General features: G+C 46.9%; 1 protein-coding gene and 1 long non-coding RNA gene across 3 annotated transcripts in view; both read right to left on the bottom strand.

Moving 5' to 3' along the window:
* LOC116077687 overlaps positions 1-242 on the bottom strand; it is a 3,546-nt gene extending 3,304 nt beyond the window's left edge. The window contains exon 1 of the long non-coding RNA XR_004113299.1: positions 34-242. This is a non-coding gene — a long non-coding RNA (uncharacterized LOC116077687). The remainder of the gene's footprint in view (positions 1-33) is intronic.
* Positions 1-12,935, bottom strand: part of LOC116077686 (immunity-related GTPase family M protein 1-like) — a 23,272-nt gene that overhangs the window by 9,281 nt on the left and 1,056 nt on the right. Inside the window, exons 2-3 of one of the 2 annotated variants that reach the window (XM_031352398.1) lie at positions 11,671-11,864; positions 6,543-7,078 (exon numbers count right to left, since the gene is read on the bottom strand). In XM_031352398.1, coding sequence (XP_031208258.1) covers positions 6,543-7,078; positions 11,671-11,709 — 575 coding nt within the window. In that variant the 5' untranslated portion in view covers positions 11,710-11,864. Of the gene's footprint in view, positions 1-5,524; positions 7,079-11,670; positions 11,865-12,935 lie in introns of those variants that run through there. The other variant, XM_031352397.1, reaches the window with a different exon arrangement.

The raw sequence follows: 12,935 nt of genomic DNA, 5'->3' as shown, positions 1-12,935 counted from the left end.
GGTTTATAGACCAAGCAGGAGCCCCTCACCTACCTGCTCAGAAGCCTTACAAAACTGTGATCCAGGGCTAGGACGGTCAGGAAGGAGAGGAGACGGTGTGGAGGGGCAGGGTCCCGTGGGGAAGATCGATTAGAAGAGGCAGGAGCAGCTGATAGGCAGCCTGAGCTCCTGTCTTCCCTCTCAGATTCTGCTCCTCCTTGGCCCTTGTAGCAACTCCCTAGGCTTGAGTTTTGTCTGCCTCCCACCGAGGGGCGGGGCCTGCTGCCAGAACAACTTTCAGTTTCAGTTCCTGGAAATGGCTAGTTTTCAGGATTTAGCAGTTTAGACTCCACATTCTTCTCGAGAGAGGGGAGGAACTCTGCTGGATGGCCAGCTGTAGAGGTTGGAAATCTGCCCGGGAACCCTGCCATCCGGACTGAGGTCAGAGCTGCCTGGTCTGAACCTGCTGCCTCCCTTCCCAAAGCCCCTCTTGCTCAGATGTGGGCACCTAACCCTGGGAGATGCCCATCTTCAGATCCAGTGAGTTCCAGCACTTAGAGTGTGATTGGGTCCGAGAATCGCTGAAGGAAGACCCCCCACACACACACTCAAATAGTATGTGAAAAAAAAAAGAGTGTTTATTCTGCAGAAATTACCAGCATTCAGAGGTCAACCATTCATCAAAATGGCGGTGGCCTGAGGGCTTTTATGCAGGGCGAGGGGAAATTTTCAGAAGTGTTAAGTAACCCCTAATATGATCGGTAGGGGGCAAAGCAGTGACATTAGTAGAATTTGGATTGGTTACTATGTTCGTTTCCTTATATTTGGTGAGACCTTGCAGAGTTTCAGACACGAGCTCAGCTCTGGCCTTGGTATCTTCTCCAGCCAGGCATCCCAAGAGCTGACTCAGCTCTAGAAGTACCCTCTCTAAGTCAGAGTTGGCACTGATCTGGCCTTATTGTCAGTGGTTTCCTTGGGGAGCCCTGTGTGTTTTCCCCAGGGCAACTGAATTTTTTTATTCCCAAGGTTCTTATTTGTTAGTGGTCCTCACAAGAGCAGCAGACCCTTCACAAGGCTGCTCCTTGTAACTGCTCGCTTTGTTCACTTGTTCACTGGCTCCCTCCTAGCAGGGAGCCCTTCTAATCTACCCAGTCAGACTACCCTGTCTCCAGTGTGCTCTTTTCTCACTCGGGATTCCTCAGAGTTCAGGAGACACAGTACCCAGCTCACCCTTGCCCTGCGGCATTAGAAATGACCTTGGGAGTAGAGGCCTGAAACTATTGAGCCAGTGTCTGTATTTCACACCACAGCCAGAACAGGTCTGGGGGTTTCAGGGCAAGGCTCCATAAAGAACCCATCCATGCCAGATTCCAAGGGTATCCTGTGATCACATGTGGCAAGACTACCTTCTATCAGTCCCTGGCTTCCTCTTCCCTCACTCTAAGTGTCTGGGCTGCTCTGCGCTCCTCCAAGCCCCTGCCTCAGTGTTCCAACAGATGGAGAAGTGGTTCCCACAGCCACACAACATCATCCTCCCCTCCAGCCCTCAGCCTGGGGTGGCCTCCATGAGACAGCTGCACTGTCCCAAGATGCTGTTAAAATTCCCTTGATGCCTGCAGTCTTAATCAGGGTTTCTATTCCTGCACAAACATCATGACCAAGAAGCAAGTTGGGGAGGAAAGGATTTATTCAATTTACACTTCCACATTGCTGTTCATCACCAAAGGAAGTCAGTGTTGTGCCCAGAGTCCATGGGAAAACCCAAAGGAGCCCAGGAATTGCAAAGTCTGCTGTAACTTACAAAAGAGCCTATTATTCACACGCGTTGCACTCACTAAGAGCCAATGTTCACATGTGACCCCGAACCTAGCAAAAACATGGACTTATATACAAAATTGGGAGTTCTTAGGATGCTTCAGAGTGAGGGGACTGAAATGCTATAACCATTTGTTAGGGCAGCACTGAAGCTGGTGGGGGATTAATGGGTGTCTGTTTTGGTGTTATCAGGAGCTAATTTTATGGCTCCGTAACTGTCTCTGACCTCTGATTACCTTTTTCTATGATTTAAATGGGTTGGGGGGGGCTCTGATCCCCTCTGGGTTTGTTATTCCTTTGGGGTCTCAAGGAGAGGCACCTGGAGAGTTCTGCCACTTATCAGAGAGTGCCAGCCAGCCTTGGCTATACCTAGACTGGGAGGATGTCTCTCATTAGCACTTGGCTCTAGGAGATGTTTTCATTAAGGGGGTTTATGGGTAGTGCTGTTCTAACACTAGTCTGAGTTCTCTCTCTTGTAGCTGTGAGGAAGAGGCAGAGGGGGGAGGGAGCCCTGTGCTAGCTGAGCTGCCTGAATATTGTGCTTGCGTTGGGCAGGAGGGAAAAATGAGAAGCATTCTGCAGGGACAAACTGTCTATACACAACACTGGAGTTTCTTAGGTAAGGTTTTAACCACAGAGTGCTAACATTAATAATTCCGGGGTCACTACATCAGGACTGGAACTCAAGGAGGTCAGAAAGCAGGAGCTGATGCAGAGGCCATGGAGGGGTGTTACTTACTGGCTTGCTTCCCCTGGCTTGCTTAGCTTGCTTTCTTATAGAACCCAGGACTACCAGCCCAGAGATGGCACCACCCACAATGGGCCCTCCCACCCTTGATCACTAATTGAGAAAATGTCTTACGGTTGGATCTCATGGTGGCATTTCCTCAAGGGAGGCTCCTTTCTCTGTGATAACTCCAGCTTATGTCAAGTTAACACACAAAACCAGCCAGGACACCTGCTTTCCCCTTCCCAGAACAGCACAGGCTCTGGAGCACCCAGCCCAGCACTGAGGGTCTGTGATCCTCGTGCCTTTGAAGGCCAGCAGCCCCTGTCTCACACCTACCCATGTAGTTCACTTCTATGACCTAAAGTAGGTCAGCTGAGTCAGGAGAAGATATTAAAAGCAGGCGCTGTTGCCTGCAGTGATTAAGACTGCCTGTGGGCTCCCTAAGAGCTCTGTAACTTCTCCACAGATCTCCTGTCCTCATTCCAGTCTGGGAGCAGCAGATGGGTGTGACCATGCACTTGGGGATGTTTCACAGTGAATGTTACTAATCTTTGCAACTAATGTGTGTTAATAATTAGGGCTTGGATATATACATGCACTCGAGCGCGCGCGCGCGCGCGCGCACACACACACACACACACACACACACACACACACACACCTACTCCTTTACCTGGGGTTGGAGGTGGCTAGAGAAATGCCTCAGCAGTAAGAGCACTTACTTGCTCTTCCAGAGAACCTGAGTCCAGTTCCCAGCAACCATGTCAAGTAGTGTAGGACCCCCGAAGGGACCCTCACTCAATTCTCGGGAAGGTGCACACCCAAAGAAACACAAGAGACTGGCTTGATGCAAAAACATGAGGCAACTTTATAATGGTGGAGCTCTGGGCCATCTCCCAAATTCACGCAGGAGATGGGAAAGCGACCACGAGGCTTTGAAAATTAGAGGTTTATATAGGGAAAAGGTCTGAGGGAACAAAGAAATCAGGGTGGCTATACATGATTGGCTATTTTAAATGTAGTACGTGCAGATTATAATTGAAAATTCCTAATAAAAGGAGTGAAAGGGGAGTGCTATTCGAGTGAAAGGGGAATGTTATTCAAGGTTTCTAGTTGACCTTAAGCTAATCTAAGAGGGCCAGGTGGCCCATTTCTCAATGTTTGTTCAGGCATGTCCCAGACGCCTAGGCTCCAGATGTCCTTGCAATTTTTTTTTTTTCTATCTTCGCGTTTATGTCTTTCTGATCTGTCAGTCCTCAGGATACCCAACAACTTTTTCTTCTTTACTTTGATCTGTATTCAAAGGCCCCGGGCCCCTTTGGTTTTCCGGTAATCCTCTCATTTAGCTAACACCAGTCTCAAATTTAACTCTTTCAATCTCAGGCTTACAGTACGCAAGCTTGTGCTGAACTTTTCCTTTTCATTAGCTCACACCTGCCTATAATTCCAGATGGCCTCTGAAGGTATTCCCCCAGCCCCACACGCACACAGCTTACACAGATATGTATGCAAAAATAAAATAGTTCTTCTTTTTAAAATCTACGTTGGCAGATGCCATGCGGGAAGAGCATGAGAGAAAGCAAAGAGCCCAAGTAACTAAGTTTCTATTTCTAATCCCCTGCTGCTATCAGCAGGAGTTAAATGGCCAGAAGCTTTCCAGCTCTTGGCCCCTGAATAGCAAGAGAGGGTTTAAACAGCCAGAAGCCATTTAGCCCAAGAATAGCAAGGGACAGTTAAATTGCCAAAAGTCATCAGCTTTTGGCCACACTACTTTCCTCAGTTACTTGAGTGTCCAAAAAGGCTTTCGACACTATGTAGGGCACTTGTAGGTCAGGAGAAAGGGCAAGAAAACAGTTAGAGCTGAGTGGTAAAAACACAACAAAACAGGAAGCTAACAGGGTGACCTCAGCAGCAGACTTTCAGAATCGTGGAGGGGAGACTGCAAATGCCAATAATGAATTAGGAACCGCCTACACACACACACACACACACACACACACACACACACACACACACGAGATATGCCTTCTTGAGATTTAATTAGGTCATGTTCTCATGGCTTTAGGAAGGGACCAATCACGTTCTCAGCACTTCAGCTGCTTCCCTTAAGGACAGCTGTTTGAAAGAAGAGAAACCTGGTCCCTGGATCTCTTGTGCTTCTGGTCTCTTCCACACGAGCTCCTGCCATTGTGAAGGTGCCACTAGAGGCTAACTTGATGGATCCTCCACGGGGAACTCCCAGGCTCCAGAACTGTGAGTTAATAAACCCTATTTGCTTTTATAGTATCTAAATTCAGTTGTCTTGCTGGAATACCAGAAAACAGGCTAAGAAGTTGATGCCCAGGCATAGAGGAAGCCTCTCTTCCCTGTGCTGGCCCAGGCCTTGAGGAAGCCTCTCTTCCCTGTGCTGGCCCAGGCCTTGAGGAAGCCTCTCTTCCCTGTGCTGGTACAGAGCTCTACTCCCTTGGTGTTCTCCTTGAACACTGATTGATCACGTTTCAAAGACATCTTTAGCAGGCCAGTGATGTGGCTCAGTGGGTAAAGGTGCTTGCTGCCAAGCCTGATGACGTGAGTTCAGTCCCCAGAATCTACATGGTGGAAGGTGAAAACTGACTCTACATGCTGTGGAATGCAGGCAACCACACACCTGCACTCGCACATGCATGCACACAGGCCCAACAAGCAGTAGATTTTAAGGGACAGTCGCCACCACCCTCTCCTCCCCCCAAATTTGTAAGTGGCATGCTGTGCCTGTTGAGTCTCCACCAAGGGGTATCTGGAGAAAGATAAAGAATAAGGGCTGGTGAGATGGCTCAGTGGTCAAGAGCACTGACTGCTCTTCCAAAGGTCCTGAGTTCAATTCCCAGCAACCACATGGTGGCTTACAACCATCTGCAATATGATCTGATGCCCTCTTCTGGTGTGTCTAAAGACAACTACAGTGTACTCGTATACATAAAATAAATAAGTCTTTAAAAAAAAAAGATGAGAATAAAACAATATCGATAAAGGCGACTTTAATGTTTTAGGAGGGTAAAGATTTGATTTAAACAGGCATCTCAATGAAGACTGAAATCATAACAATCTAGGAACTGAACTAGGAAAGCCTGGCTAATTATCTCAGCAAATACTTGCACTTTGAAGGACCGGGGTATTAGAATTGAGTATAGGAAGATGAGCCATTTCCTTAAGTCCTTTAAAATTGTTGAGCATTATTACAAGCTGTTGCTACAGCCCTCGACTTCTAGTGAATAGCTAGGGTTCTCAGCAAAAAGACCCTCCTGAGGCAGCCTGAATTCCACTTGAGGGTAAGCCAGACCCTTCCCAAAGGATTTCAGGAGGGAGGGTAGAGTCCTTCAGAGCGCTCCTCAGGAAGGTCTTGGTGTGCTTAGCAACTATTTCAATGATGAGCTTGTGTCTCTGGTGTCTGAAGTAGCGAATGACGAAGTTCCACAAGCCACACCACAGTGAGCTTCCAAGAACCCGGAGGAACATGTTCACGGCAAAACACATCATGAGCCCCAGTCTCCTGTCCATCTGGAGCAAGTTCTGGAGCCGCAAGGCCCTGGAGCCCATCTCTAGTCTCCCTGTACTCTGAGCTACCCTCTGAAGTGACCCATCATCCACACCAAAGAGCCTCTGGTAGGTTTCCAGACCCCTCTCCAGGTCGGCAGTATCATCTGAGGGGCTGGCAGCTGCCTCCAGGCGTTTCGTGAGCATCTGATACTCCTTCAGAGAGAGCGCCTTATTGCTGATGCATTTGTCGCAGACCTGAGTAATGGTCTCTAAAGGATCTCTATACCTGATGTTGGAGATGTCTTTTTGCAGTGTGTTTCTCAGCTCTTGGAAGTCGTGAAAAGACGGACTAAAGCAGGACACCAGGAATACGGGGGGCTCCCTCACCTGAGCCTGCTGGAGATTCTCCCGGATATTCTTTTGGATACTCTGCAGTAGCTGGGGTTCAGGGAAGGTACTTGTGCTGAGGTCCCTGTCCAGCTTGGTCCAGACGACATAGAACCTCTTTCTCATCCTCTGCATGGCTTCAGCCAGCTTCACATGATTTGAGCTGAACTGCTCAGAAGCGATGATGATGATGAGGTCGAATGTGCTGATCTGCATCTCCTCCAGGTAGCTCTTCACACTCTGGGCTGTGGCCCCTAAGCCAGGCAGGTCCCACAGATCCACATAGGGAAAGTGGGAGGAGGAGTAACGGGCTGGTTTCTGGGTGGTCCTCACCACCCCAGTGGGAGCTGAATCTTCTTCATCATGTCCAATGAGCCTAAGGGCATTGATGAAGGATGACATGCCATTGCCAGAGTCCCCAGTCACAGCGATCTTGACTGTGTATTTAGACTTACTCTGCATTTCATCTTTGACTATACCTATCACTTTCTGTAAATTCCCCTCTGCCACAGCCTTGCCAATTTCCTCCATGACTTCTGGAGAGGAAGAGTTCTGGCTGGTATAGACTAACTCACCAGCAGTGATGGATTTAGACGATGGGCTGATGAGGAGCTTGAGAGATTTTGCCATGTTTATAAGAAGTGTAAAAGTCTGCAGAAGAGAAGAGACAGAGAGTTAGACTTGGGATGACACAGGAATCCACAGAGGTCACATACCTCATCCATGGCTTTCAGATCTACCACTAGAGACAGCAAAGGTCCCATACTTGAACAGAGCGTGGCACCTCCTCTGGGATGGGGTTGCTCCCCAGCTGCATAGCACTTCATATTGCTCACCCTGCAGCAGGACTGAAGATGTTTGGATCTGAGCTGCAGGACACCAGCTGGATTCTTCATTGGGAAGATGGGTGGACAGGGCTGTCCACAGCTCTCCACACCACAGCCCACTGTGGTTCTCCTTTAAGAACCAAATGTTCAAGGGATGGAGAGATGACTCAGGGGTTAAGAGCACTGACTGCTCTTCCAGAGGTCCTGAGTTCAATTCCCAGCAACCACGTGGCAGCTCACAAACATTTATAATGGGATCTGACGCCCTCTTCTGGCACACAGGTATACACGAAAGTAGAGCACTCATATACATAAAATAAGTAAGTAAATCTTAGAAAGAAAATCAAATATTCAGCTGGGTGTGGTGGCACACACTTTTAGTCCCAGCTCTTAGGAGGCAGAAGCAAGTGGATTTCTGTGAGTTCAAGGCCAGTCTGGCTAACCAGAATTATCTGTAAGACCCTGTCTCCAAAAAGAGATTAATTTTGTGTATTTGTATGCGTCTGCCTATACACACGTGTGTGTGCAAACACATGTCTGTGTGTGTGCGGGTGTGTGTGCGTGTGAAGGCCGAGGCTCAACCTTGGCTGCTATTCCTCAGAAGCCTCTCATCTTGCTTGTTTTATTTTTTTATGTGTGTGGGTGGTTTTGCTTCTATGTGCATTTGTGTGCCATGTGTGTACCTGACACTTTTGGAAGCCAGTACAAAGTACAGGAAATTGAACACTTGTCGTCAGGAAGAGCAGCCTGTGCTCTTAACTGCTGAGCTTTCTCTCCACCCTTGTTTATTAGGACAGGGTCTCTCACTAGAACCTGTGGCTCACTGATGAGGTTAGATTGGTTAGCCAGGGAGCCCCCGAGATCTGACTATCTCCACATCCCAGCACTGGGATTATAAACCCATTTTATCACACCCAGCTTTTTTTTTTTTTTTTTGATTGGTTTTGGTTTGGTTTGATTTGGGGTTTTTGTTTGTTTGTTTGTTTGTTTTTGGTTTTTTTTCTAGACAGGGTCTTACTATGTAGCCCTGACTGCTCTGGAACTCACTATATAGACCATAGTATTTTTTTCTTTTTCGTTCTGTTTGTTTGTTTTTCAATACAGGGTTTCTCTGTAGCCGTGGCTGCCCAGGAACTCAGGAGACCAGGCTGGCCCTGAACTCAGAAATCTGCCACTGCCTCTGAACACTGACTGGGATTAAAGGTGTGTGCCACTACACCCAGCTTTTTTCGTGTGAGTTCTGGGGATTGAACTCAGGTCCTCATTTGCTCTGTTGATGGAATCACCTCCCCAACCTAGATAAATTTATTATTTATAATCACACTATGAAATTTGGAATGATATTTATTAATAACTACCACATGAGAAATACCCATAATCCACCAACTTCAGCAGACAGATTGAATCAAACTTCCCAAATTCTGGCTTTTTGCTTACTTTTTAGATTTATCCGTATGTATGTGTGTTTTGCCTACATGTATGTCTATATACCATATGTGTTCTGTGTGCCCTCAGAAACTGAAAGAGAACATCAGATCCCCTGAGATGGGAGTTACAAACAGTTTTGAGACACAATGTGGGTGCTGGGAATAGAACCCAGATCTTCTGTAAGAACAGCCAGCCTGATTAACAGCTGAGCCTTCTCTCCAGCCCCAACCTACGGATTCTTAATAAACACTAAGATTTGTGTGTCCCTATGTGTTGACCTTGGCACTAATACACGAATTCAGAGGATCTGCAAACAGGTAGGCAGAATCCTTACCATGAGATCAAAGCTTTGTAAGCCATAGTTGTAATGAGAATTGGGTGCGGTGACCTAGTGGGTTGTATTGAAGGTCTATGACTCCCACGCTGTTCCTTTGAGGTGGGTTTGGCCTAATGCTGCCTGTACTCTAATGCTAATTTGGGTCCCCTACACTGCTTAAGGTTTTGGGAACCTGCCCCCAATTAGTTCTGATTGGTAAATAAAAATGCCAACAGCCATAGCTGGGAAGGACAGACAGAGGTAGTTTTTCGAAATTCCCAGGCTTGGGTTCAGAAGAGAGGAAGCAGGGACAGTGTGGAGAAAAGAGAGACGCCCTGTCAGAGAAGAGTGCAGGACAGAGAGGCATGGCCACCATGTAAAGGAACCGAGGGAGCACAGCCCAGACCCACGGTGGGTCCAGGGCAGCCAAAACAGAACACAGAACTTCACAAGTTGTAACTTGGAATTATCGGTAGGAGGTAGATTCTACCAGTAGTGGAGGCTAGGCAGTGGCCCAGCCATTGTGCTAATAGGGCATATCAAAAGACAAAGGCTGTGTGTCTTTCATTCAGGAGCATAAACCATCAACCATCCAGGCGGGTTGTGGACTTGTCGCCAGGAATTATTAATTAGTTATTTCAAAAGGCCTTCTTCACAACACCACCACTACCAGGGATTATTGGAACATAGAATTTGGGGAAACCTAAATCTGTCTACCAGAACCATGATCAAAATGGCTCCAGAACAAACTGTCTCTTATCTCCTTAAGAAAAGGAAAACTCTATCTATTCAAATGATAAGATGACATCTTGGCCCAATAGAAAGGCTTCCCCCGTCTTGCCTCTCTGGTGGACTAATGTATTTTAAATTTACCTTCATTTAGGACTTGTTATTGTTGTTGCTATTGTGTCAAACTATCAAAACCTCTTGAAGCTTCCACGTTAGAACAGGAATGTGGGGCAACCTAAAGCTCTATTCCTAGGCCATGGGAACTCAAAACGGCTCCAGGATAAATAACCTCTTATTTCCTCAGGGAGGGGAGATGGAGAAGGAGAGGGAAAGGGAAAGAGAGAGAAAGAGAGAGAAGAGAGGGGGAGAGAGAGAGAAAAGAGAGAGGGAAGAGAGAGAGAGAAGCACCCTAAGAGGTGTTACTCAGTTGATAACAGTGTTTGCCTAGTACACATGAAGAGATGGGTTCAGTCCCTAGTGCCACAGAAAACTGGGCATGTGTCATACACTTGGATTCACACAACTTTGGAGTTGGAAGCAAGAGGATAAGAAAATTAAAGGCCGGCTGGAGAGATGGCTCAGCAGTTAAGAGCACTGACTGATCTTCCAGAGGTCTTGAGTTCAGGTCACAGCAACCACATGGTGAATCATAGCCATTTGTAATGGGATCCGATGCCCTCTTCTGGTGTGTCTCAATACAGATACAGTATACTCATACATAAAATAAATAAATAGATCTAAGAAAGAAAGAAAGAAAGAAAGAAAGAAAGAAAGAAAGAAAGAAAGGAAGGAAGGAAGGAAGGAAGAAAGAAGAAGAAAACTAAAGGCATCCTCACATACACAATAAGTTTGAAGCTAGCCTGGACTACATGAGACCCCATCTCAAAAAAATAAATAACCATTTTTGTGTGCATCGCCACTGACATTTTCCTTTTCTTTCTTTTTATTTATTTTTTTAATTTTTGGTTTTTTGAAACAAGGTTTTTCTGTATAGCCCTGGCTGTCCTGTAACTCACTCTGTAGACCAGACTGGCCTCAAACTCGGAAATCTGCCTGCCTCTGGGATTAAAGGTGTTTGAGCACCACCACTGCCCGACTCACCACTGACATTTTAAAGCTTAACATCTGCTGATGGATGCCCTTCATCCCAGCAGAAGCAGGCAAACCTCTGAGTTCTAGGCCAGCCTGATCTACAGAGATCCAGGACACTCAGGGCTACACAGAAAAGCCCTGTTTCAAAAATAAATTAAAAAATAAGCAACACCCAGGCTGTGGTGGCACATGCCTTTAATCCCAGCCCTTGGGAGGCAGAGGCAGGCTGGTTTCTGAGTTTGAGGCCAGCCTGGTCTACAGAGTGAGTTCCAGGACAGCCAGGGATACACAGAGAAACACTGTCTCAAAAAAAAATAAACAAACAAACAAATAATTACATAAAAATTCTCAAACTCAAGACCATCTCTTTGATTCAGGTAGTTAGTATACACCTGTTGCATGAGAAGCACCCAGCCACATCTACACCTTGAAATCCCATGAAGGACACTTTTCCTGTCCTTACACTGAAGAGCCCAGTGTCTGCCCCAAAAGGCCACCATTCTACCTGTGGGGACCACGTCCAGGGTCCAACTTCTGAGTATTGATTAGTTCTCTGGGGTGGCCCCACCCAATTCTCTCCTGAGGTAGCTTCTCTCTTCAGTCCTGTCCTGGGGTGGCCGCGCTCCTCAGAACTCTCCTGGGATCCTTCCTCCCTTTGTTTCCTTCCTGAAGTGAGTCCAGCTTCACTCCTAAAACACTGCCTGCTGCCTGGGACTGGACATGACCTCACCATGAGGGTTCAGCCAAGAGCCCTAACCTGCCCTTCAAGACTCACCCAGTTCCCTGCAAGCCCAACTAGGTTCTGAAGGCTCACTTTTCTGATCGTGCATCAGGCAAGCCATGCTACTCACCTTCCATATATTTTGTGGCAACTTCATGACTAAATCCATGGGACACTCTCTACACAGCTCTGTGTGACTCTCTATAGTCTCAACTCAAATGACAGGGCTGGTGTACCTCTGGTTCTGGTCCTCTTCAACTTTACAGAGTCTACTTCTGTGGACCTGAACTTTGTGTGTCTCTGATCTTTACTCTTCTTTAGAACCTGTTAGGAAAGTGATATTACAACAACTGATGTCAGATGTAGAAATATATTGTTAGAAATACATGAGGAGCTCTTTCTGCCGTCTTTCCATGAGCTCACCATGGTGCACATGCCCTGGCTGGTGCTCTCAGGAGCACCAAGAATGCTGGGGAGAGAGGCAAACACCAGGCTCTCATCAGGTCGTGCTGCCAAGCCATCGCTCACGTCCTAACTGAGATGATGAAGCAAAGCTACATCAGCAAATTTTAAATCATTGATGATCACAGAGCTGGGACCATTGTGGACTCCAAAGGAGGCAGCCTGAACAAGTGTGGATTGATCAGCCCTAGATTTGATATGCAGCTCAAGGACCTAGAGAAACGGCAGAACAATCTGCTCCCAACCTGACAGGTTGCCCCACATTCCTGTTTTAACATGTGGCTTCATTCTACTGGACCATGAAGAAGCAAAATGAAAGCACACAGGAGAGGAATCCCGGGATTCTTTTTATAGAGATGTCAAACATAAATAAAAAGCCAATGTGGACTGTTCAAAACACAAAAAGAAAGACAGAAAGACAAGGAAAGAAAGAAAAAGGAAGGAATGAAGGAGGGAGGGAAGAAAGAAGTCTTGAGTTACACAGAGCAGTTCCTGGTCACTCTTCTGGTTGAACTGATGCAGCTAACAATCCTCCATAAAGATCCAGATCTCTCTAAATACTCTGGGGGAAGAGGATAAAAGGTGACTCAATGAAGAAAGCTCTTGCCTCACAAGCAGAACTTTGAATTCCTGGCATCCACTTAAAAGCCAGGTTCAATATTCACGCCTAAAATACCCTAGCTGGGGAGATGAAGATAGGAGGATCCCAGGGGACTTGCTGGTCAGCTAGCCAGTCTAGCCAAGAGGTTCACTGACAGAATCTATTTCAGTTAAATAAAATAAGTTGGAGAGTGACTGAGGAAGACATCCTGATGTCAGCCTCTGGACTATGCAGGCACACACAGGCACAGGCAAGCAGACTCACAGGCATGCACACATGCGTGCACACACACACAGAGGCCCTGGCAAATAGACTCATAGGCATGCACACAC

The sequence above is a fragment of the Mastomys coucha genome, unplaced genomic scaffold (assembly GCF_008632895.1).
Source record: "Mastomys coucha isolate ucsf_1 unplaced genomic scaffold, UCSF_Mcou_1 pScaffold5, whole genome shotgun sequence".
NCBI classification, from domain to species: Eukaryota; Metazoa; Chordata; class Mammalia; order Rodentia; family Muridae; genus Mastomys; species Mastomys coucha.
The sequence above is the reverse complement of the archived record's forward strand: the minus strand, read 5'-3'. Positions and strand labels throughout refer to the sequence as shown.